Source organism: Mytilus californianus, unplaced genomic scaffold, assembly GCF_021869535.1.
Source record: "Mytilus californianus isolate M0D057914Y unplaced genomic scaffold, xbMytCali1.0.p SCAF_2, whole genome shotgun sequence".
In the NCBI taxonomy this organism is placed as follows: domain Eukaryota; kingdom Metazoa; phylum Mollusca; class Bivalvia; order Mytilida; family Mytilidae; genus Mytilus; species Mytilus californianus.
Genome location: NW_026262668.1, coordinates 658697 through 684888, shown reverse-complemented (window position 1 = coordinate 684888; position 26192 = coordinate 658697). Strand labels below are relative to the sequence as shown.

The 26192-nt window shown below is 30.3% G+C and overlaps 1 protein-coding gene across 1 annotated transcript in view; it reads right to left on the bottom strand.

The window, feature by feature from the left end:
- Positions 1-333: 333 nt before the first annotated feature.
- Positions 334-26192, bottom strand: part of LOC127729035 (syntaxin-binding protein 1-like) — a 45802-nt gene continuing 19943 nt past the window's right edge. Inside the window, exons 10-16 of the mRNA XM_052236656.1 lie at positions 26053-26191; positions 23325-23434; positions 22432-22503; positions 14517-14627; positions 13085-13176; positions 6490-6647; positions 334-5652 (exon numbers count right to left, since the gene is read on the bottom strand). Coding sequence (XP_052092616.1) covers positions 5591-5652; positions 6490-6647; positions 13085-13176; positions 14517-14627; positions 22432-22503; positions 23325-23434; positions 26053-26191 — 744 coding nt within the window. The 3' untranslated portion in view covers positions 334-5590. The remainder of the gene's footprint in view (positions 5653-6489; positions 6648-13084; positions 13177-14516; positions 14628-22431; positions 22504-23324; positions 23435-26052; position 26192) is intronic.

Below are 26192 nucleotides of genomic sequence, written 5' to 3'. Positions count from 1 at the left end.
CTACTTTACTTTTCGGTGATCACCCTTGTGTTTTTTCTGTGGGGTTCCTGTTGTCGTGTCTTTAATTTCGTTTGTTGTGTTTTATAGACGGTTTGTCTTTTTGTGTTTTTGCCATGGTTTTGACAATTTTTCTTTTCGACTTATGAATCTTAATTGTCCCTTTTGGTATCTTTCACCTCCTTTTTCATGCAATTCAGATGCATGGAAATTTATGCAGTCGAATATAACAGATCAATGATCTATCATAAGACCTTGGGATTACCTTCTCATTGAACTTTACCTCACATCATCATTAATTTATAACAAATATCAATACATAAAAAAATAAAAACACATTAGTTATGTCATTTATTTCTCCTATTACAGTAGAGTAAGTTAAAAAAAAGTTAAAGCAATTCTTTATAATAAAACATTAAATAACTTTAAGAGATATAACATATCACTCTACACAATCAACTATTTTTCTTTGTTAACATTATTTTCTCGTCCTCTGGAATGAACATTTTCTCCCAGAAAGAGAAAGCATTCGCGCTATTGCAATGTCAACAAAATAAATCAGAAAATAAGTTCCTCACATCAGGAGGGATGTCTGTTATCTTTGGATTTCAATTACATACTACATAGCCAAGTTTAAAGCAAAATTCAGATGGAAATGTACTGTTACTTCTCTTTTAAACTACCGCAGGAAGGAAAGTTGAAAATGACTTCTAATCTCTAATTATCTAATGGTTTTAACCGGTTATAAAGACACCTACCTACCTACCTATCCTCTTCGTCCAAGGTGGGACAAAAGGCCATAAGGTAAGGAAGAAAATTACAGCTATTTGTATTATAATGCTGTAAGGTTATACAGATAATTATAGCTATTTCAATAGCATTATAACTTAACTACATGTATTTCAAAAAGAGAAAAACATATTTTATACATTGCACTTTGTTTAAAATTATTAATAACTGAGATAAGTTTCTCTCGCTGGCACTAAGAAGTTTCACATTAAGATCAATTTAGACATTTTCTTCCCGTTACATTGGTTACAACCTAAGTATATGACTTCTAAAGAATGACCATATTCATCTATAACTTACGAAAGGAAATCAGATACAGATGTTTATAAAGCTATAATAAGATATCATAACCATAATTACTACATCAACTTGTTTACGTAAAGCTGTAACCTTACTCTCCAATTAAAGTATTCATTATTATGTCTTACTTTTTTCAGATCTTAAGAATACTTACTTTAATATTCTTATAGACAGTGATTATAGATCATAAAAAAATTATTCTCTTTCATAAAAATTATAAATAAGCATAACTTATCCTTTCTTGTTTTTTTTCGAAGTCTTGATAATGGTAACCAAACATTTAATAAAATAAAAGAAACCTGTAATCCTATAAAATTGTTTTCATTTGGAAAAAAGACTTTAAATTTTTAATCTTGATGGGACCAATTCATTTTTGCACTAAATTTCAAAAATAATTTTTCATGAGGTTCCGCTTGTCCTAAATTTATACAATTCTATGCTTGAGATATCAGAAGTCAAATGGATTTTGTCTTACAACTGACAACTAGCTCAAATTTAACAGTAAAACTGCAGTATAACACGGTAAATGCTGAGACAAGGATAAATGCATTAAATAACAAATAATATAATGATCAATACTCTATTTCTTTATATTTCCATACTATATAGTAATATTTAGCTATTTTTTACTTCTTCTCGTAAGTGTTTTTAAAAGTATCAGTCCATATCATAATCAAACTAAGTGATTCACATGAATAAAGCCTACAAATATTTAAATTTGATGTTTTACTTACTGTTGTGTACACATCATGGAATGAACATTGGTTTTTCTATTTTGCCTGTTTTTAAAAGTTCCAAAATCGAATCAAAAGTTACAAAGAAATGAACTGCAGAAAAAGAAGTTGTCTTCCATCACTGATTTCCTAGTGCATTCTCTATAATTTATATTCCTTTAATTTAGGTTAAAATTAGTAGTATGCAGCTATCCTTTTAACTTGGCATATTGAAATAAATATTTGTAGACTTTCCAGCCTTGAATCACCTTTAGCATGATTTAAGATGGATTTGTACTTTAATATCATTTTAACAGAGAGTGATATAAAATTTCAAAATTATGAAACATCTTTGTTTTAATGTATATAGGCCACTATAGCCATCACATATTAATAAATTTTGAAAAAAATAAAACTGATCATAAGTTTGTTACTTTATTTCAAACAAACATAAATAAAAACAAAAATTAAACCCCATAGAAACTGTTTCAATCCTCTATAAAAATTAACTAGAAGAGAATTAACAAATTTTCCAAAGTAATGACATTCCCTTTGCAAAGAATTTCCAGGTCTTTTTAAAATAATTACATGGTCAGTTTATGTCTGAAATACCTGAAAATGGCTACATGTTTCAAAATCTGAAAATCTAGCATAAGGGAGCTACCATTTGATTTGTATGGGGGGCTAGGATGAAATTTGAAAAAAATAGGCAGGACAGGAGTTTTGAGTAAAAAAAAAGGTAGGATGAGACACTTTGAAAAAAAAAAGGCAGTATGACAATTTATGTAAAAAAAGTCAGGATAAACTGAAAAAAAAATGCAGGACCGAATAGAGTGAAAAATAAAAAAGTTGGACAGAGATTACAACTAAAAAAAAATGCAGGACAAAATTTTTCATCCTAGCCACCCATAAAAATCAAATGGCAGCTCCCTATTCATGAAAATTGACCATAATGTAGTACGGGTAAATCCTTAATGACAAGATATATAATCATCCTATAAACACACAGAACAAGACAATGTGATTGTAGACAAATTAAACAGATTAATATACAAGAATAACAAAGACTAAATATACATAATTAACACTAAAAACGTGTACAATGCTGTGTAGAAAAGAATAACATAGAAAATATTGCACTAGAACTCCACACAGAATTGTATATACACACATATAATGCCAAAGCCAATAGATTGTCTGGATGATAAATACACAACACAAATGTTGTTTTCCCGAGATTGTTTTAATTCTGTTTTTCAAAAAATGCTTAAAAAGCATAGATGAAACCAACATAAAAACTGATCATAAGTTATATGGTTTGCTACTGACCCCCCACGGATCCATAGTGCTACTGACCCCCACGTATCCATAGAGGATTAGTAAAATCCATATGGGATGAAGCAGAGCACTGATTAAAGAATTATCTTTCTGAACCAAGGTATCTCTTTAAATTGTCCTATTTTTTACTTCATTTTACAGACTGGTTACAAGTAACATGTAATTGATTGATTGGCAAATATCTTCTTTCTGTCCACAAGCTTTGAATATAGACCATTAAATAACGTTGATGATGCAACAATGAAGTTTATTTTTGGCATTCTATAAAGCTATTAAGATTTTTATCATTTTTATTAATTATCTTTAAAAAAAGATAATCATAATTACGATTCTTTTTTTAACTGCGATAAATGTTATCAAATAGTGTTATTGGTTTTATTTATTTTCACGGTTATAAATCCTTGTCCTTTTATATACTGTGACGTTTATTTATCATCCAGAAAATGTGAAAAAATATTCAATACTTATATATAAATATTTACAATACTATTATTACTAAATTTAACAAATATTAAAATATGACTAATAAATTGACAGTTGTTGAAAACGTTGTAAATCATGTACAACAGATGGGAGTTTGAGGATTTAAAAATTCTTTAATCTATCCAGAGTAAATTTAGGCCAAGATTGTCAGGATCAAATAGGACTTGTGGTTGCAATGAACTATTGTTGTTGCTAGCTTTAGCTGGACTGCCTATTTAGTGTAAAACATTAACATATTGGACCTAATCCTTATTACAATTTTCTGTCTTAAACATAATAAATGATTTAATAATAATGCAATTACAATTTCCTTCCATCTGCTCATTAGCCAAGAACTCTGATATTTTATAATTGCCAAGAACATTAATAAATATTTGACACAGTAGATGACACCAATATTTGACATTGCCAAGAACATTTTTTTTGACACTGCCATGGAAATTTATACCTACAAACCACTAGCAAAAATGTACTTGACACTGCCAAGAACATTGTATTAATTTTTTACACTGTGAAGAACACTAATATTTGAAACTGCCAAGAACATTTATTTGTGACACTGCCAAGATCATTACTGTATTTTTTACACTGCCAAGAAATTTATACTTGACACTGTAAAGAATGTTTTCACTTGATGCTGCCAATAACATTAGTACTTGACATTGCCAAGCATAATAAGACATGACACTGACAAGAACATTTATACTCGACGCTGCCAAGAACATTTGTATGTGACATTGCCAAGCAAATTAGAACTTGACACTGCCAAACACATTAGAAGTTGACACTGCCAAGCACATTAGAACTTGATACTGCCAAGCACATTAGAACTTGACACTGTCAAGAACATTTATACTTGACACTACCAATAACATTAGTACTTGACACTACCAAGAACATTTATACTTGACACTACCAATAACATTAGTACATGACACTGCCAAGAACATTTATACTTAATACTGCCAAGAACCTTTATTTTTGACAATGCCAAGAACATCATTACTTTATATATGTCAGTAAAAAATGAAATATACTTTTCATACTGATTAAAACTGTATGTAACTTTACAACAGGAATGTTTAATATCACAGAATAATTGAAATGATTAAAAATTCTCGCTTCTCACCATGAAAACATCTCAACCTAGTCCACTTAAGTAAGATTAATCTAATTCTATCAAGAGCTATCAAAAATGGATTGTTATTAAAATCAAAATTGCTCAAGGAGAACTTAGGTAAAATCACTTGAATCAATATGAAATAGATTAAGAGTTTAAACATTGAACTGAATTAGGTTTTGCAAAATCTATAACAAAAATGAGGATGAATTCCAATGTATATAAAAAATATCATCTTAGCATGATGGAGAAGAAAAGACATGATAGATACCATTAAAATGGAAATTAAATACTGTCAATTTAAATGATTCCATGGATACTAATTCAACAGGAAATTCCTGTTTTCCAGGATATTCATTTTATAAATTTAAAATGTATACCTATCATAAAATAAACCATTGATGTATCACCAAGTCTTCTGCTGAGAGGCAACAAAAGATCTGTTAAACAAGTCTCCCAAATGTAACAATAAGACCAGAGGATTTCAAGAATTTCCTGTTTTATGAAAGTACACAAGCTACGACCTAACACTTATTATAACTATAAACTTTGTAGACAGCCACTTTGGTGTTTGAACTATCAATGTTAAATAATTCTAAGGTATGCATGAAAAAAAGCTAATTATCAGCTTATTTTACACACATAAAATGAAAATTTTTTTTTTTAATAATTCTATGTGTCCATCCGTATCACATCTATAAGCAGCTTGAATACATATCACTAGGATAAACGACAACACCGTCTTATAGAAATGTATAACAATCTTTAACAACACAGTTATACAACATCTATATATGTTATGTTTTTGGTTGCATCAGTTCTCGTCCATCTGGTTTACTATGCCATTTCATCAGTTGCTTACAGTTTTCAAATCTTCCAGGAAACCTTCAGGTGTTAATAAATGAGTAGCACCTAAAAAATATATAAAAAAATTGATGCATAAAGATTGATTGACTGGTGTTTAACACCGCTTTCAGCAATATTGGCTATTTTGTGGAGATCAGTATTTATTGGTGGAGGAAGCCGGAGTGCAAGGAGATTCAAACTCACTTCCTCAGAGTTGACAGGCTATTGATACAGTAGTTGGACTACTTAAACCATGCATAAAAAGAACACAAACATATATATATTCAAATATTCAACTAGAGTGCACATATTAAAATGTATTGCCTGCTTTACTTATCATCAAATTTTATGTTGAAAGCTTTTAAGGTCATGGTCTCACAACCCTATTAACAGAAGTTATGATTGTGTAACGTCGGGGGTTTTTCTTTGTGCCAAACACCATATCTAGCTTAAAATTATTGAGGATCAACAAGTGGTTCCTTACTAATGATACACCTGCTTAAAGTATTCTGAATTTCATATGAAAAACTAGGAGAAACCTTTCTTCATACATCTTATATCTTTTTAAAAACAATACTAGAGTTTTGACACTTCCTTTTATATTAACAGAATGATGGCACCTTGTATGACATTAAACACTACTAACCTATTAATACTTCCTGATTTTTACATGACTGTGTCAACTTGTATGACATTAAACACTACTAACATATTAAAACTTCCCAATTTTTACATGACTGTGTCACCTGGTATAACATTAATTTAAACACTACTAACCTATTAATACGTCCCAATTTTTAAATGACTGTGTCACCTTGTATGACATTAAACACTACTAACCTATTAATACTTCCCAATTTTTACATGACTGTGTCACCTTGTATGACATTAAACACTACTAACCTATTAAAACTTCCCAATTTTTACATGACTGTGTCACCTGGTATGCTGTTCTCATTTCAGCATAGGAACAACCTCCCATAATAAAGATGATCAGTCTTGGTCCACTCTTGTAGCTTGGGGGGACTTTTTCTTTGTGCCAAACCCCATATCTAGCACTACTGTAATAACAAAACAAATCAAGTATTAGATATCAACATTCATTGCAATATGGATTGACATCCATCGTATTGTCACTAACACATGTAATGGACATTTGACTGATTTTTGATTTTTGATTTTTAAATTATATTTTCTAGAATCTTGAATAAAGCACAACAGTAACTGTCACATGATATTTAATTACTCTTTTATCTTTTTTTTTTAAATCTATTAAAAGATTTCTATCATTAGACCTAATGGATAACTTTCTTTTAAATTACTTGAACAAATTGTTAGTTCATGTTGAAAATAAATTGCCTCGCTGAGCGCAGCTGGATATGACCGCAGATGTCCAACCCTGAAAAGTAATTAAATTTTTGACACATAATAGGTTTCTGACACAGAATAACTGTAGTCAAAGAACTTCAAATTGGTTATATGATTTGAATTTATATTCAATTTTTTGCTTTTGTGCAATACACTATGCGAATTGACACCCCCCCCCCCCCCCAAAAAAAAATACATTTTACCCCGTTTTTTTGCATTTGTGCAAAACACTATGCTGTTGAATATTAACCCCCCAAAAAAAATATTTGAAGAAATTTTCTTTTAATTTCTGAAATCTGAAATGAGAAAAATTGTCCCCCTCCAATTTTTTTCACCTCCCCTCTTTCCCTTATTCAAAAATATAATTCTTTCCCTCAAGTTATGGTCAGTATTTCAGACAATCATCATTTCTTAATACATAATTTACAAGCAGTGTAAGGGAGGTAATCAAACATTGTTATTTAAATTGATTTGGATTACCTCCCTTACACTGCTTTTAAATTGTCTCAATTGTCCTTTCACCAGAAAAACCCTTGTTTTTCCCTTTTTTTGCCCCTAATTCCTAAATGGTTTGAGCCATAACCCCCCCAAAGTCAATCCTAACCATCCCTTTGTAGTATGGAAACTTGTGGTATAATTTCAGAGAGATTCATACACTTTAACACAAGTTATTGTCTGGAAACTACAAAAATGCTTATTTGGGCCCCTTTTTTGGCCCCTAAAAACCCCCAAAATCAATCCAATCCTTCCTTAAGTGGTTATAAACCTTGTGTTAAAATTTTATTGATTTCTATTAACTTATACTAAAGTTATTATCCGGAAACCATCTGTCTTCGGACTACGCTGATGACGACGACAACGTAATACCAATATACGACCAAAAATTTTTAATTTTTGCGGTCGTATAAAAATCGCTACAAAATTATCAACAATCTGATTTTTATTTATTAATTTCATATATCTATGTAAATCATATGAATAAGTATTGATAAACTCCTGCCTCTATAGTAATGGCAATGTCCATGTTTTGCCATAGGAAACGCAAAAAAAAAAAATTCCCATAATTTTTAAAGGTGCACATCAACATATGATACAAAGGACTTCTGTCAAGTAACTTTCCATTCCTATTTAAGCTGTAGATGTTTTTGCATTGGTAAGCTTTAGTAGCAGACATTCTGAAGAAAAACAGTAGGTCTGCAAATATATACATTGTTACAAAAATAATCTAGGAGTTAAAGTTTATTTCCTGTAAAGGAAGACAAATTCGAAATTCATCTTAGAAAATTTTATAATTGCTTGTGCTACAAACAATTCTAAAGTAAATACACAAATAAATAGAGGAAATTTTTTGTACTCTTAAATGAAAATAATATCAAAACTTGCTCCAAGGTAAAATTCCCATTGCATGGTATTATATCATCCAGAAGACTAAACAATATCACATTTATAGTGGGCAGAAAGTCCTTCCAAGATAGATCACTAAACTTTGCCCTATTTAGCCAAAGGGTAGATCTTTAATCTAAACAACAGACAGGAGATTCATTATATGAGGTTTCCCTTGAAATGTCACTGTCTCATTGGACAATCACTTTCAAATTCAAATTAAGTACACTTGTACTCTTCCTGTAATTCTGAAAACCTGTTTCCTCCAAAGACAATTGGCTAATTTTGTAATAATTACAGATTTTCAGTAACGTACACAATAATGATAATATCATGTACTTTTTTTTTAATTTATCTGATCAGTTCTATTGGTTTCCTATTTGAAAATAAAATGCTTCGCTGGGCGCAGCTTGATACGACCGCAGAGGTCGAACCCTGAACAGTTGGGGCAAGTATGGACACAACATTCAAGCTTGATACAGCTCTGAATTTGGATTGTGATTAAATATTTGACACAGCATAGGTTTCTGACACAGAAAGAATGTGGTCTTAGAACTTGAATTTTTTTAATTTACCTATTATGGTCCAATGTCCAAAATCAAAATACATGGTTAGATTCAGCATATCAAAGAAACCAATATATTCAATTTTTGTTGAAATCAAACAAAGTTTAATTTTGGACCCCAACTTGGACAAACTTGAAAACTGGGCCCATAAACAAAAATCTAAACACATGTTTAGATTCAGCATATCAAAGAACCCCAAGAATTCAATTTTTGTTAAAATCAAACTAAGTTTAATTTTGGACCCTTTGGACCTTAATTTAGACCAATTTAAAAAACGGGACCCCAAATTAAAAATCTAAAAACATGGTTAGATTTGGCATATCAAAGAACCCCAATAATTCAATTTTTGATGAAATCAAACAAAGTTTAATTTTGGACCCTTTTGACCTCAATATGAACCAATTTGATAGCAGGCCCACAAATAAAGAATCTAAATACATGGTTAGATTCAGCATATCAAAGAAACCCATATATTCAATTTTTGTTGAAATCAAACAAAGTTTAATTTTGTACCCCAATTTGGACCAACTTGAAAACTGGGCCAAAAATCTAAAATCTAAATACATGTATAGATTCAGCATATAAAAGAACCCCATATATTCAATTTTTGTTGAAATCAAACAAAGTTTAATTTTGGACCCCAACTTTGACCAACTTGAAAACTGGGCCCATAATCAAAAATCTAAACACAGGTTTAGATTCTGCATATTAAAGAACCCCCAAGAATTCAATTTTTGTTAAAATCAAACTAAGTTTAATTTTGGACCCTTTGAACCTTAATGTAGACCAATTTAAAAAACAGGACCCAAAATTAAAAATCTAAATACACGGTTAGATTTGGCATATCAAAGAACCCCAATAATTCAATTTTTGATGAAATCAAACGAAGTTTAATTTTGGACCCTTTTGACCTCAATATGAACCAATTTGATAGTGGGGTCCACAAATAAAAAATTTAAATACATGGTTAGATTCAGCATATCAAAGAACCCCATATATTCAATTTTTGTTGAAATCAAACAAAGTTTAATTTTGGACCCCAATTTGGACCAACTTGAAAACTGGGCCAAAAATCAATAAAATGCTCCTCTGGGCGCAGCTTGATACGACCGCAGAGGTCGAACCCTGATGAATTGGGGCTAGTATGGACACAACATTCAAGCTTGATACAGCACTGAATTTGGATTGTGATTAAATATTTGACACAGCATAGGTTTTTGACACAGAATGAATGTGGTCTAAGAACTTAAAAATTTTTCAATTTACCTATTTGCTTTTATATATAAATCAGAAATAACCAATTTAAAATGGGAAATTTTAAAGAAAAAAAAAGGGAAAAAAAATCCCTCCCCCAAATTTTTGAACCCCCTTATGATTCATCACCCCCAAACTCAATCCCAGCCTTCCCTTTGTGGTATGGTACCTTGCAGTACAATTTCAGAGAGATCCATACAATTGAACACAAGTTATTGTCTGGAAACTAGAAAAATGCTTGTTTTAAGGCCCCTTTTTGGCACCAATTCCTTAACGTTTAGGGCAATTACCCCCAAACTCAAACCCAGCTTTCCCTTTGTGATATGGAACCTTGTAGTACAATTTCAGAAAGATCCATCCCTTTGTGGTATGGAAACTTGTAGTATAATTTCAGAGAGATCCTTACACCGTTCCACAGTTATTGTCTGGAAACTAAAAAATGCTTATTTTTGGCCCCTTTTTGGCCCCTAATTTCTTAACTGTTGGTACCATAACCCCCAAAATCAATCCCCACCTTCCTTTTGTGGTATTGAACCTTATGGTAAAATTTCAAAGAGATCCATTCACTTAAACTAAAGTTAGAGTGCGAAAACCAATGTGTCTTCGGACGACGACGACGACAACGACGCCAACGTCATACCAATATACGACCGCATAAAAATCATGTTTCTTTTCAGGAAATCAATACCATGAATACAGAAATCATTAATAAGCATATATTTCTGTTTCAATCATTTCTTATATAACTTTAAACAATTAAGATTATGAACACTTGGGTTTGTTAACTGGAATCGGATATTGACCACTCATGAAGCTCTGGTCGTGCAGCTAAAAATTGGCGATTATTTATATAATTGCCATCCAGTGATCTCCCCAGCCCGTTTTAGCGACGCTATAATTATTTTGAGGATGCTATTTTTTCTTGTCTCTATACCGCAAAACCAAGTCCTCATTTTTGAACTTTAATCTAATTACCGCTTGTGATCATAAAAATTATATCACCTTTAATTGTAATCCCTTAAAGTCGGACAATAGAGGCAATTTAGAGTGATTAAATAGGTGTTAATTGCCTTTTGGGTGATAACTGTTTGGATACGAATACTTCAAGCTGACACTTATGACATGACTAATAACACATGGTCCAATCGCAAATTTTGACATCGAGAAAGTGTAATCAGAAAATCATAAACAATTCAAAATCTACGTTTGCATCATGGAAATTCAAAGATATAAACTATTTATTTCTTTAGAAAAGAGGTTTTGTCGTATGTTATTACAACTTTTAAAGAATTATTTTCTTTCCCTCCCGGTACTTGTTACTAGATAGCGTATATTAAATATTTTGATTTTCAGCAAAATAACTTTGATACTTCATTAGAAAGTGATCATAATTGCCTTAGTTAATGTTTCATGCTATTAATGCATTAAAAGCGTCATATTCATTCCTAATCCCTTATCAAACATTGTTTATTTTCGTTAATTTTTCTTCGACCGCCATTGAAATATTTGGGAAAACTTCGGATTGGATGCGGGATTCATCGAAAGCGGACCAGCTATGACCAAAATCAGCATTTTTACGATAACAACTACAGATGCACAAATGGCACAGTAGACAGAATAATAATGATCCCAAGAGAGAAAACTACGCATTCCACACGCATTAACAGACTATTTGTTAGATCTCCTTGCTAAATGTATTCATTTTGTAAATGCATTGTTTCAATATACTGATTACAGTAGCTTAACTTTGTTAAAAATATATATCATTTTGATAAGAAATAACTGTGACTAATACATTAAGTCCCATGAAACAATGAATTTCATAAACATAATAAAATGAATACTGTGGATTCATTAATATTCGTTGGATACCAATTTTCGTGGATTTCGTTGGTACAGAGGAACCACTAATTTAAATGTTCAACGAATTACAAGTTTTCTAAAGGAATGTATGCAGACTTTGCCAAAACCACGAAATTATATATCCACTAATATGAAAGTTTTTCTCAATCCACGAAAATTGGTACCCATGAAAATAAATGAATCCACAGTAGTTTTTTAATTGAAATTTTATTGCTATATGGTACTTTCTCTTCCTTTTTTATATAAAAACCTGTTCTTTTTTGTATTAGATATTTAGTTGGTAGTTTCTGACAAGAGGAAAACAATTTTTTTGTAACTATAAATGAATATAGAAGACATAAACTGAAATAACTGTTATATATACTTTAATTGTATTCTCAGTTATGAATTGAACAATAATATAAACATAACTTAAAGGAAATAGAGCATCGCCGCAACGTGACAAATGACATTGAAAAATACAGTTTATTTTTTTTTACGCCAAATGTGATGCTATCCAAAATTTCTGGGGAGAACACTGCCATCAATTACCGGTATGTTAAACCAAAATATGTGTCCATATATAGGATATCATTCCCTGCTCACACTATCACATTTCCATGTTTAGTGAATTGCAAAATCTGGGTCACGATCCTAATTTTGCATACATATATATATATATATATATATTAAACATTTCACTTCATAGTAAAAATGTATATATAAAAACTTTTATATTTTGATGTGACCACAAACTACCTTAAACAAAAACTTAAACCTGGTACACACTATCACATTTCCATGGTCAGTGAACCATGTCTTGCCAATGTATTTTAATGTAACTGAAGCTAATGAAAGGTTTTTTTTTATAGTATCTTTAATATGTACCATTCAAACTATCAAACTGATCAGAAGCAAAAGATAATTTTGTCAATGACCTTTTTGTATGCCATTTAAATGGCATATCAACAGGAAAGAATGATTTATAGGATTAAATATATACCTATATACCCCTCTTACTAACCTACTGCCAAGATTATTTTATGATTTTCTGGACAGGTATTTGTATATGAAAACATATTTACCTTATGGTAGGTTTATTAAATCCTCCTGATCTTGGAGCACCACCAGAGAGGAATGGAAACTGTCTGTTATCCAACTTTTCTTCAACAGCATCCTACAAATAAAAGTTGAACTATCTAAACTTTCTCTGACAAAAACATTTAGAACAAAACTTACATCCTCATTCAAAGTTTAGAGTACAATATATTATCAGAGGTCTGGTCCACATGTTACTTTGGGAATTACATTTTAGTAATATGAAACTAAATGACTTAAAAAATATAATAAAAATCTTACCATTTTGGATGGTGAGTGCATTTCAGACTTCAATTTTTACATTTTGAAATTCTTTAATGTTATCTTCCATGAAACACATAATTAAAGTTAACCCTATTATGCAGTTCTGCAAAATCTTATGTTTATATACTGCCTACAAGTTTACCAAATATAGTTGGTTGCAATAGTGTCAAACTGATAAAAAGTCATAAATATGTTAGTGCTGTCTATTTATGTACAAACCACATTTTTTAAGACCCCACTGTAGGCAACGGGGGCATTAAGTGTTACCCTTGACTGTCTGTCCATCCTTTTGTCCTTCCCATTTTCGTTTCCGCACTCTAACTTAAGTTTGTCTCATGCAAATTTTATGAAACTCATACACAATGCTAAGAACCACAACACACAGACATTATGAAGAGTTATGTCCCTTTTTAACTTAGAAAATTGCAAAGCTTGAGAGGGGGCATTCGTATCCTTAGACACATTCTTCTTTTATTTCCCATGTGTCAACAATAAATCTATCAAAATCATCTAACTTAAAAATCAATATCAGTATAAAATTTTGGAACTGTGGTATGATTGCCAACGAGACAACTATCCACAGGAGTTCAAATGACGAAGATAAAAGTATAGTTATAGGTCACATAACACTTTTATTTTAAATTTAAATGAGATGACAATATTTGATTAGTCAAAGTGAGGACTATGAGAATGTGTAATAAAAATCTAAATTTTGAAGTTGAATCTATCACTGATATACATCTAGACTCCTTAGCATTTTTTTTTAATTCACACTCAAGTGTTCTGTCCAGGAGATCTGCTTTATATTCTGTACAGTAAATACCAAAATTTCTATTCTTAATTTTTCCTCAAATTTTAAACCTTCTATGAATGATTGATCCATTGGTGTTTAACACCACTTTCAGCACTATTTGCTATTTCGTGGTGGTCAGTTTTTATTGGTGGAGGAAGTCAGAGTGCCCAGAGAGAACCACTGACCTTATGACAGGAAAACTGATAATCTTAGTCAATTAAGATTGGCGTCCAGCTTTCATGCCGAGGGTTGGAACTCACCACCTCAGTGATGACAGGCTAGTGATACAGTAGTTGAACTACTTATACCAGTCAGCCAATGAGGCCCCTCCTTATATGAATGAACATTAAGACAATAGTTACCTCCATAATATCTTTGATGTATGGTGTCCACCGAGACATTTGGTATGTCCCTTCTATTTGCTTTTTCCTGTTAAATGGCTGATACGGTTGTGATGCCTTCTTTCTGCCACCCTGTACAAATATAACAATTTATATAAAATAGATATAAACATATATCTAGTTTTACCTGCAACTTGTTGGTAAGAGGGGACAACCCTGTTTTAGAACAGTAAAATGACAGGACTGTGAATTATATTCAGTTTGTATGAAAGATAGTAATTTAGATTGCATAGCTAAAAAAAAGTTACAACTAATACATAACTGCAACCCAGTAAATATTCTCAAATGTAAAAAAGGATAAACTTATTAAATCCACATCAAAGAAAAGGTAAAGACAAATAGAACAAGAAAGGTGATCATTACTATCCCTCTGTAAAGTATCATGCATTTTATTTCCAGAATGTAAAAGTTAAAATATCATGAATCACAAAAAGAAACTTACAACAAACATTTCCTGATCAAGATTTTTTTTAAGGGTAAGGTGAACAGTAAGTTTTAAATTATTTCAGAATATTTAATATTTAGATGCTCTCAAAAAAATACATTTAAAAACAAAATGCTGGTACAAGAGTATCTTCCAGATTTAAAAACTAAGCTCTGAAGAACAAGGAGTTGCAGTCTATATCAAACATTGACAATACATTCCTTACTCAGTGGGTATAATATGACTCCCAGGAAGACCTGATCACAAAAATAAACATACCCATCATAGGTGAATTATTACATTACCGGTACAATGTTCCTTTACAATTTTTTTTAATTCAAAGGAGTTGATTGAAGCTCCCTTTTTAAATATTGAAAGGCATGTATACATGTGACTTGGTTAAAATGTATCTTTTAAAAAAATTTAAATAAACATGATCAACAGGTCAGTTAACTTGTAAATATCTTCTATTCTTAATTTTGAATAACCTAAATTAATTGCCTCCTTTAAAGGGGTCCAAAACATATTTGGGACAGCTAGACATTTCTTCTATCCTGTTTTACACCTTTCTTAACTGTACAAACTGCTGTAAAGCATTCAAAACAGTCATTCAGACTCAGGTCAAGTGATTTTGTGCCAAAATTATTAGCATGTGCTTGTGTTCTGTATATTCTGGAATTTTAAATGAAATTAAAGGATCTCCTTGAAATCAGGGCTTCTTGTCCACTTAGAACAATGTTAGAAAGTAAGTTTGTACAAGTTACACATACATGTACTTTGACAAAAATACTGAAGACATTGATACAAAACAGTAAGAACTTTGCTTGAAATTTTGATGGTTTGTTAAAATTTTTGAGTTTCTAAATTAAATGTTGCACAAATGTAATGTTCATATATATTTTTTTTATCAAAAGTCCCAATTAACAGTTAGTAGTATTCACAGTGAACTTTGTTTACTGTAAACAGACAAAATGTTCACAACAGGTTAATATCAACTATTTGCCATGCTATATCCTGCTGTATCCCTATATATCAGCAAAATATATAAAAAGGCTGCATACAAAAAAGCAAAAACAAAAATATTTTGCAACAAAAAAACACAGAAATGTGAGATAAATACCATGTGAAAAAAATTTAACAGGTATATAGAAAGTTGTATATTAGTCAACAATCATCCTTACGCAGGTATTGGATCATTAATGACACCATTCTACATCAGACTATTCATATTGATGAAGGATATTTGTTATCCTATCAAAAATAATTTCAACTTCTAGAGTTTCAAAATTAAATTATATAGAATGCTTTGACAGATTTCACTTTATTACAACACAACACAGAAAACATAAATAACGTGACAGAAAAGAGACAAAGCAGAGAGGAGGACACAGGAAGTTTAAGGAAGGGAGACAAATCTGATTTTCAAAAAATAACCCTGAACATCATTAAATGTGAACTGCCATAAATTATATCCATTTCAATGGAAAATGTTTAGAATATCATCATAATATTTGTTGCTTCAGAAGTCTAAGAACAAATTGTTTCATTTTTGAGGATAAAACATATGGTTACATGGTCATTGTATGTTATTCATGGTTTATTCAATATTCTAATCTAACATACAACAAAGCCTAAAAGAGTTATATATTAAAACCAATCAACTCCTGTTCAAATTTATTCTGCAAAAATGTGAAAGTCTTCCAAGAAAATTGTGCGTCACCTGCCATCTCAATATAATATAAGCAGAAATATAATATAAGCAGAAATGGCTTAGTCAGTGTTTTGGATGGATACACCATATCCATGGATGGATATCCAATATCCTTTCTTTTCTATTTTATATTGGGAAACCACAAAAATTACTCATATAAAACATTCATATAGCAGGTGTACAACTTCGTGTCCTGTAAAAGAATCTTTGGAAGTCTGGATAAATTCTGTCTAAGCATTTAAGAAGATTTACAGATTAACAAACTGATACATTAAGTAGAAATAGCAAGGTTCGTGTTTTGGTATACTTGTATATATGGGAAATCCCCAAATTTACTCAGATATAAAGAAATAAAAGAAGAATGTATCTGAGGACATGAATGCCCCTGCTCAAGCTTGCTTATAATATGTGAAAATACTTTTGGGACAGGCAGGACAGGACAACGGATGGACAGAAGGACAAGGGTAACACTTAATGCCCCCTTTGCCATAATGGCAGAGGCATTAAAATAGAATGTGCATTATTTACTTCCTATACTGAGGCAGAATCTGTGCAAGAATTGGTTGAATTTTGTCTAGCTGTTTTCAAGAAGTTGTAGATTAAAGTAAAGTGTGAGGCAGACAATGACTAAACCTGAAAAACAGAAGTGGTCCCTGTCTCGCTAGTGTCAGTTGGAGGCTGTTAGATAACAGAACTATATAAAAAATTTCACAGTAAGGCAGCTTTTTGTCTACTGGAACAATCTTTTCATGTTTTCCCTTTATATCTTGTAAGATTAATCTTTGACTAGTAAATTATCTTTAGTTTTTTAAGCATTTAGGAACAAATCTTGGAATATAAGAAATATTTGAAATTAATGTAGGATTAATTAAGTAGAAAGAGACCAATTAGATAACAGTTGTCTTATTCGAAGATTCTCTAGCATTTTTTTGCTAAATGAGTTGCAAATTCAGTTTACTGGCTACCGTTCAGTAAAGACAGTAAATCATCAAATCAAAATTGATCCCTGTAAATCTTCAGATACAGTACCTGTTATCTGGATTCTTATACAATTGAGAGAAAACACTGCTAAATGATACATTTTTAACTCATTTACATGAAATCTGCACTTGCACTTAATTTCCAACCATCATTCAAGCACTTGATACCCTGAAATATGTGGTGTTGACCAATCACAATGTATGTACCAAGGCAGGAATATGACAGTTGTTTTCCATCCTTTTGATGTGTTTGAGCTTTTGATTTTGCCATTTGAAAAAGGATTTTCCGTTTTGAATTTTTCTTGGAGTTTGGTATTTTTGTTATTTTACTTTTTACAAACAGTGCTGTATAAGAATTTGTTTTTACTTCTAGGAAAACATATGACAAGCATTGCCTTTTTTTTTCTCTCAGCCTTAAACATAGTAAACATTCCTACTTATCTTTTTATTCAAAGTAGATATTGAACTTATTTTATATGGCATAGTAATGCTGGGAATTCTCTCTCACTCTCTCTATATCTTTCATACATCTGAATGGTTTATGATTTCTTTGAAACTGCAGAAGTTTTAAACAAACTATTTGTCCAGAACAAGCATGACACATTTGCTAACTGAAAGTTATACAGTAAATGTACACATGTTTTTCCTTGCTTTAAAATACTTCAAATATAGAACTTTTTATACAAACATTCATGAATATTTAATAGACATTCCTTATGTTAGCATATTATCTAACAAAGAGCTTTTGTTAAGATTGCATCGGCCAAACAAATTGTACAAAAAATAAATACAACAAATAATGATATAAGTACTTTCATTCTTCATTATTATACTAAGAACCTGTCCATAAACCAATAACAAAAGAAGCAGGAAACCATACCACTTATACCACACATACATAAAATAATAAAAAAATTCCCTTAACACAATCATGCCAGACAATTCAAAATTTACATACACTTAATCCCAATGTGTTGGCAATTATGTCTGGATTAACTTCCTGTAAGATTGATAACAATGGTGTAAAAATAAAGAGGTTGAAGGTCAAAGTGTTGGCAATTATGTCTCAATATACTTCCTGTAACATTGATAGCAATGGTGTAAAACTAAAAAGGGGAGTCTTATTTGGTCCCAGATTTTAAATTCAAGGTTGTTGTTTTTTTGTTTTTTTTAACTTTGTAGGTAAAAAATTAACTTTCAAGCAAATATAAAATGTAGGTCACCATGACTTAACTAGTTTTGTATTTTTAAGATAAAAGATTTAATCTCAAGTCATTTGCCTTCAAATCAAATGTTTGTGTACAGATTCTTTAAAAAATTTGTAAGGGGTCCCGCGGAACCCTGTGTCTCGCCTGCGATTGCTGCTGTCAGTGTAAAAGTGTAATGTTGACTTAAAAAGCAAGTCCATTTATCAGTAAAATACATTTTGTACAGAAAAATGAAAATAAATATTTCAAATTTCACTCTGGATACAGAATTTTGGTCATTCTCAAGCTTCTGTCCAAATTTCATAAAATTCCATGAAGGTTTGACCATGTTGACAAAGTTATTGATGACTGAAAAACTTTAACCTCAGACTGAAACTGAATGTTAACTGTATAAAAAACTAAGTCCATTTATCAGTAAAATACAGAAAAATGAAAATAAGTATTTTCAAAATTTCGCTCTGGATAGTGTCTTTAGGTCATAAACAAGCTTCTGTCCAAGTTTTATAAAATTCCATGAAGGTTTGACAAAGTTATTGATGACTGAAAAACTTTAACCTCAGACTGAATCTGAATTTTTTTATGTCAAAAAAATAACTCCATTTATCAGTAAAATGCGGAAAAATGAAAATAAATATTTTAAAAAATTTTGCTCTGGATACTTTAAGTTGGTAATAAACAAGCTCCTGTCCAAATTTCATAAAATTCCATGAAGGTTTAACAAAGTTCTTGATGTCCATAAAAACTTTAACAACTGACTGAAACTAAATGTTGACGATGCTGCCCGCATCTAGTATCACTATGTCTCACTTTCTTAACATAAATGTTGCAGGGTCGACAAAAAGTGTAAAATGTAGGTCACCATGAACTTGTTTTGTTCATAGACTTGTCTCATTTATAAAGTACAGATGAGTAAAGAGAAGAAATAGTCTTAATCATACAGCACTTATCATATATTTAACCAAAACAATCTAATTGAAAAATAAAATTTAAGCCACTAAATCTCTTGCTGGAACAACACTTGACCCACAAGAATTGTTAACGTATCATAGATATCATATATAGACAATATGAATAAGCTCACAATACAGTTGTAAATAGGGTCTCAACTTCATGGAAGAGTTAAATTGGAATTTGATTTAAAAAAGTCCATAAAGCAAATCATTATATAAGTATATTTCAAGAAGCAATATCTATCATTCATATTATACTTCTATTAAGTTACATCTTCTTCAATTCAGTGTTTCTACCATTGGAAAACAAGGTGTTTTATGCTACTCTACAATGCTTTGACTGTTAATAGATTAGTTCAAGCATAAACAAACTCTTATAATTACAAACTTGTTTTAGTTTATTTTTTCACAAAAATCAGACCATTTCATTATCATCAAATCATAGTAAAAAGCAGAAATGATCTAATTTTGAATTTAAAAATGGTCACACACACAGGAGCTGTATATGCATTAAATGAAGATCTCAATGGTCCTAAGTGCAATGAGCAATATAAGGAGTTCTTAATGTCTTGATGAAATAGAGAAACACTTAATAAAATATCAAATTGATTATTTGAACCAAAGTTTCTGATGCTTAAAGTATGGACAAGAGAAACTTGAGTAATTTTGAATAACTTGTAGAGGTTCCGCCTGTCCAGATTTAACAGATATAAGGATCAAATATTTAGCAACAAACTTCTTCCTTCATATTTTCAATCAACATGAAAAACATACTTAAAACCCAAAATTTGGTATAACCAATAGCACAGTTATCTGCACAACAAGGGGAAAGAATCAGACTAAAAGATCTTGGTAGTATGTCTTAAGGCGTGCAATTATCAATAGAGAAAACTACATATAATCAGACATAAAAGTTCCAAATCTAAAACACACACACAAAGAAAAGGAATAATTGAACATGTTGAATGTTAGTGTATTAAAATTGTTGTGTTCTCAACAAAAATTACTGCATACATTGTAAATTTGATTTCACTACAAAAGATGCCACGCTCCATACCGATTTAAATATACTGGATTTTTCTGCTTCATCATCCTGAAATCAGTTAAATTTTTTTGTGAAGGACTTCATTATTTTTTATTTTACTATTGCCTTTTATAGTTTTCTAGAGGTATATACAGAAAATACATCTGACATGATATTAGTCAAAAGTTCAAGAGTGAAATTGTTTTTGGACTGTTCAGAAATATTATAGATAGTAAATGATTAGTCATTCATATATAGATCTTTTTATTCTAACTAAAACTGTTAAAAGTCTGACCTATATTATTGAAGCAAAAAGTGAATATCGCCATTTTATAGCAGAATGTGAATAAGTTAGAATTCACTTGATGATCGGTTAAAATACAGCTTATTCAAATAATTTACTTGGTATGAAAACACTTTAAAAGCTTGTAAGTGAGAGAAAAGGTTAAAAGGGGTTCAGAATTTAAAAAAAAAAGCAAATTTTTTTGAAAAAATTCAGTAAAATTTCTTTGCATCAGTAGAATTATTACTTTAAACCCAAAAATATACCATCACAAACAAGGCATAACAAATTACAATTTTGATAATCACAATACTTAATTACCAAACAATTTTTTTTTAAACTTTCAGATACAAATTTAATAGTCCATATCCACCACAACTCCTTTTCTTATGTCATATTTTTCTTTTTCTTGTCAAATAATACAGAAAAGAGTAGCTATAATATTAACAAAGAGTTTAATTTCACAGGAAAGGGGAAAATCCCACTAATGATTCATGCAACATCTTTTTTCTAAGATTTATATACACAGTCAATTTTTTGATACTTTTATTTCAATTCACTTTATACATGTTATAAGTATTTCAACAACCCTCATTTTGCATATTATCAATATCCTGCGTTTCCTCATATGAATATCAAGTTCCAGTACTGAAAGGACCCCGTCTCTTTTCTCCCTTACCATGTGTCGAAAAATAATTTCATAGAAATATGTCCAACTTACTTTTCAATGAGATACTGGCAGATTCATATATTTTCATAGTTTGCTGATTTTCTTGAATTGAGAAATAATTGTAGTTTCATGGTTATTTGATTTTGTGGTTTTTACATATTCAATTTCATTGATCATTTATATTTGTTGCTCACATTTAACCAAAAAGTCAACAAAAATTATGATAATGAATCCACAATAGACCCCTTTCTAAGATATATATCTTAGGTCAAAGTTTAAAACTTTTTCATTCCTTATCCCATTAAACTTGTTAACCTAATATTTCCATATCCTAAATTTTACATAATACTCCCATAGTCATGTGTTTCATCATAGTAAAGCTTTTCTCAACATTTGCAAAGCTGGGAAAACTTTAAAGTCTCTGTCATCTTTAAAATAATGATTGCATGAGGACACAAGTTAAAAAATAGGTAGGAAAGGTAAAATATTTAACCAAAAAACTCTTCATCTCTGCTTCGTTTTGACAAAATAAAAATTGTAAAGCAAAAAATATCCGACCACCAAGACAAATAGTGCATTCAGAAAAGGAATTTTCAGCCCTTGCCTATTATTAGTGATTTTCTCACCTGGGCTATTGACTGAAATGTCCCGTAACTAGAACAATCATCTAAAATTCCACTCAAGTTTTTACCTTGGCCCTGTGTTGTAGCATGCAAAATTGTATACAAATAATTAGTTTTGCAATCAGTTTTTTTTTCTGCTGACAAAATAGCATAAAAAAAAATTTCATATATTTGTTGATTTTGTTGTAGTTTTGTTTTATTTGACCTTATGATAAATAATATTGATCTTAATAACTGCTTCAATAGAAACTCAAACATTATGAAAGTAAATATTTAATCAAACATGATATGTCCGGAACCCACCCAAAATTTTACCCTTACATTCCTCTCATTTTGTTTTCCCGCCCTTCCTTAGCTTCTTCAGGGCATCCTCCTTAGGAATGACATCACAAAGTAAAGCTGATTTTATAATAAATAAACATCATGGAGAAGACACACAAAAACAAAATAAAACATAGAAAGTTGAAGGTATAGGAACTAAACAAACAGGATATGATGTGCTTCAAGCATAAACATTTCAAAATTTGATAGAAATCCATATCTTTTCGAGTTTTCTTTGAAATCAAAAACTTAGTTTTCATCATTCTTAGATGCAAAAAAAGGCATCAGTAAACATAATATAGTGTCATTTTAATTGAGTATTTCAATTACTACTTTTAGCATTAAGAGAATGAAACTGGTTTTTAAAAAAAAACTTGCATGTAATATATTTGACCTTGCTCTTTTCATTTCAAAATTAACAAGTAAAGAAGATTTATGTGTGACTCTTACATCTAATTTCTAGGATCTATGTCATAAACAGTGCAACTAGTATGTTTGAAATTTAACAATTTACCTGTTACGCTAATTACAATTTAACAAAATCAAGCTCTGGATAAACAACACAGGTAACTTACATCTTGTACGATCGGTACTCCTAAGTTTTGCATGTTAGTTATAATACACTTCTCTTCCTGCGGAATCTGCGCATGCTGAACCAATTTGGATAAATTTTCATCTGAGATACCTGTAATCAAATGTTAAATTGGGAGTTTATATTTTTTAGAAACCAAATCTATAATAGCTACCATATATTGATTTCAAAATCAAGGGGAAAATAAATAGGTCACAAAATAATTCATATACATGTGTAGAGTATAAGTTCTTTAAAATATTGCTTCAACTCAGAATTAATTACATGTTTTGCACAACATTCTAACCAGCCTCCCAGATTTGCACCTGTCTTTTTTTAAAGTAAATCTGCTACACTTTGATAATTCAACAACAAAATTAAAATAAACAATAAAATAAAAAATAAACAACAAAATAAACAATAAATTATTTTTCACCAATTCTAAGACCCATTAAATGTCTTTTCATTTATCATTCAACATTTCATGATGAATTTCAGTGCTAGAAAACAAGAAGGTTCTCCATCAAAGGTTACCATGCTTTTTCAAAGAAATAGTTTTAATAGGATAATGACAATTACAGGTAATTTAAAGTATTTTTTTTTAGTAGTTTGTGAATGTACAAGAAGAAAACTGAATAAAGCATAATAATGTATGAAATGTCAACAGATGTTCTCTTCATTAGGTGTGTAACAATATTTTGAAGACTGCCAAATGGCAGAATTTTGCTTATTTGTCTCTGATGGAAAAATCTGTAAATTAAAACTAGAAATGAGAGTGATCTCACTAATGATAAGGCCTGCTTTAAATTACTACTAAATTTTTGAGTACGTGAATATGATTTTCTCCCCTTTGGCATCTTTGATCAGGACTATATTCCTGTATGTATGCACATCCTTATGTAGTGTTCTGCAATGGTCAAGTTGCATCAATATCTGTCCAGTTGCCCTTATAAGGCACATCGGCAGACAGTGATTCTTATTTAACTCCACCCACCTTTTTTGTAGGGGTAAAAAATTAAAGGGTGCCATAAGCTGAAGTAAGCGCCTTTATAATATACATTATTTTCTTATCCCAATTTTTTAGACAAATAAATATAAAAATATAGACAGGTTTCTCTAATTGGTTGGTGCTTTCATATAACAATCAGTACGGTGGTAAAAATAGTAAAATATGTTACACCCCTAATTCTGTTTATTATAATGTAATTTGTGGATTGTTAATTCCTAAGCTACAAAACTGTAATAGTCAGCCATATATAATGATTTGTGTTTATATTTGATTGGAGTTAGATGAAATTTGTCCATTCTGCAGGTTTTATGCAGCCAGTCCATTCCAAACATTTCAGGATCTTTAAATGATTGTGCCTGAAAATAGCTGTAATTGAGCTTAAGTAGGCCATGCAACTGACAGATCAAAAAGATCTACTGATTTCCTAATAAAAAAATTACTACAGTAATATCCCTAATTTTGCTCTTGAATTAAAACAATTTTGATCACCCATGATTTCCTCCCAAAATGACAGTTCTAAAATTAAAAAAAACAACTCACCCATAAACTATTTACAATTTAAAAAGTAATGGTATTTTTTTTCAAAAATGCCAATGAAGTATAATGCCTAAAATAATCTCCCTGTTTTACACCATGACAACTGAGCAGATGCTAAACATCCTCCTCATGCAAATATCATACAGCCAAAAAAATAACTAGAACAATTAACGAGATTTAATTCATTGCAAATAATAAGCATATATAAACTGGAAGAAATTTCCAGGTAAACTGCACTGCAAAAAGTACATGTTTAAAATATCTAGTTTAACAGGTGTGCAATTAACTGTTATACCTTCCTCTTTATCATCTGTAATTATATATAAATGTCATTCATTGGTTAAACAAGTCCAATAGCTTTTAGTTTTTTTTTTCTAAAGTTATTGTATTAAAGACTTATCAGGAAATTTACTGGTTCTTTTGGGGAAGACTTTGACCCAATCCTAAGTAAACTGATTGTTGTTACATGTATAATTTAATGAATATTCAACATACCAAATAAAATAATGATTTAAAATGAGGTAAAATTAGGTGGATTTCTGAAATTTCTACAATAATAGTAATTTTATATTTCAACGTTAAAATTAATTTACATATTAAAAAAAAATTCCCTGCCAATGCCATTTAAATACTAAAACTTTGCCTTTATAAATTATTTTCATTTTGCAAAGTTTTCAGAATCAATAATTTTTGAAATGACAAAATTACAAAAAATGACTCAAATCACTAAAATTTGCTGAAATCTTTAATAAGTTTAGAACTGAACAAATGAAAATAAATGTTGTTGCAAGGTTTTATTAAATCAATTTTTTTAAGCAATAAAACTGGCACTTTCCAGTAGTGTTGTATACTAAGCTAAATGATGCTAATAATCTGTTATGGTTTTCAAAAATTAAGATTGAAAATTTAGGTTTTAAGTTCAGGATAAGCATTCGAACTTCTTGCTTATATTCTATATGTTCTAATCTATAAAAGACATCTCTAACGATAGTATACAAAATACAACTTTTTATATTTAATTGTTTTTAAAAATACATGAAAACTATTACTATAACATAATATATTCAAATAGGATTATTCTCATCTATTTCTGATGATAGTTGATTAATATTTTTCGTGAGATTAATTCATTTAAATCAGAAACAAAACTTGCACTTGTACTTCTGCATATTATCTGAAAGCTTACCTCCTTTATGTATTATATATAATAATATTATTCTTATTTTATCGTATGCCGTTATATGTTGGTCTAATAATATAGGTACAATATTTCTCATATGGTCTTTTATTTTCTCTCCCTCAGCATCTGTTCCCATTGCTAAATCC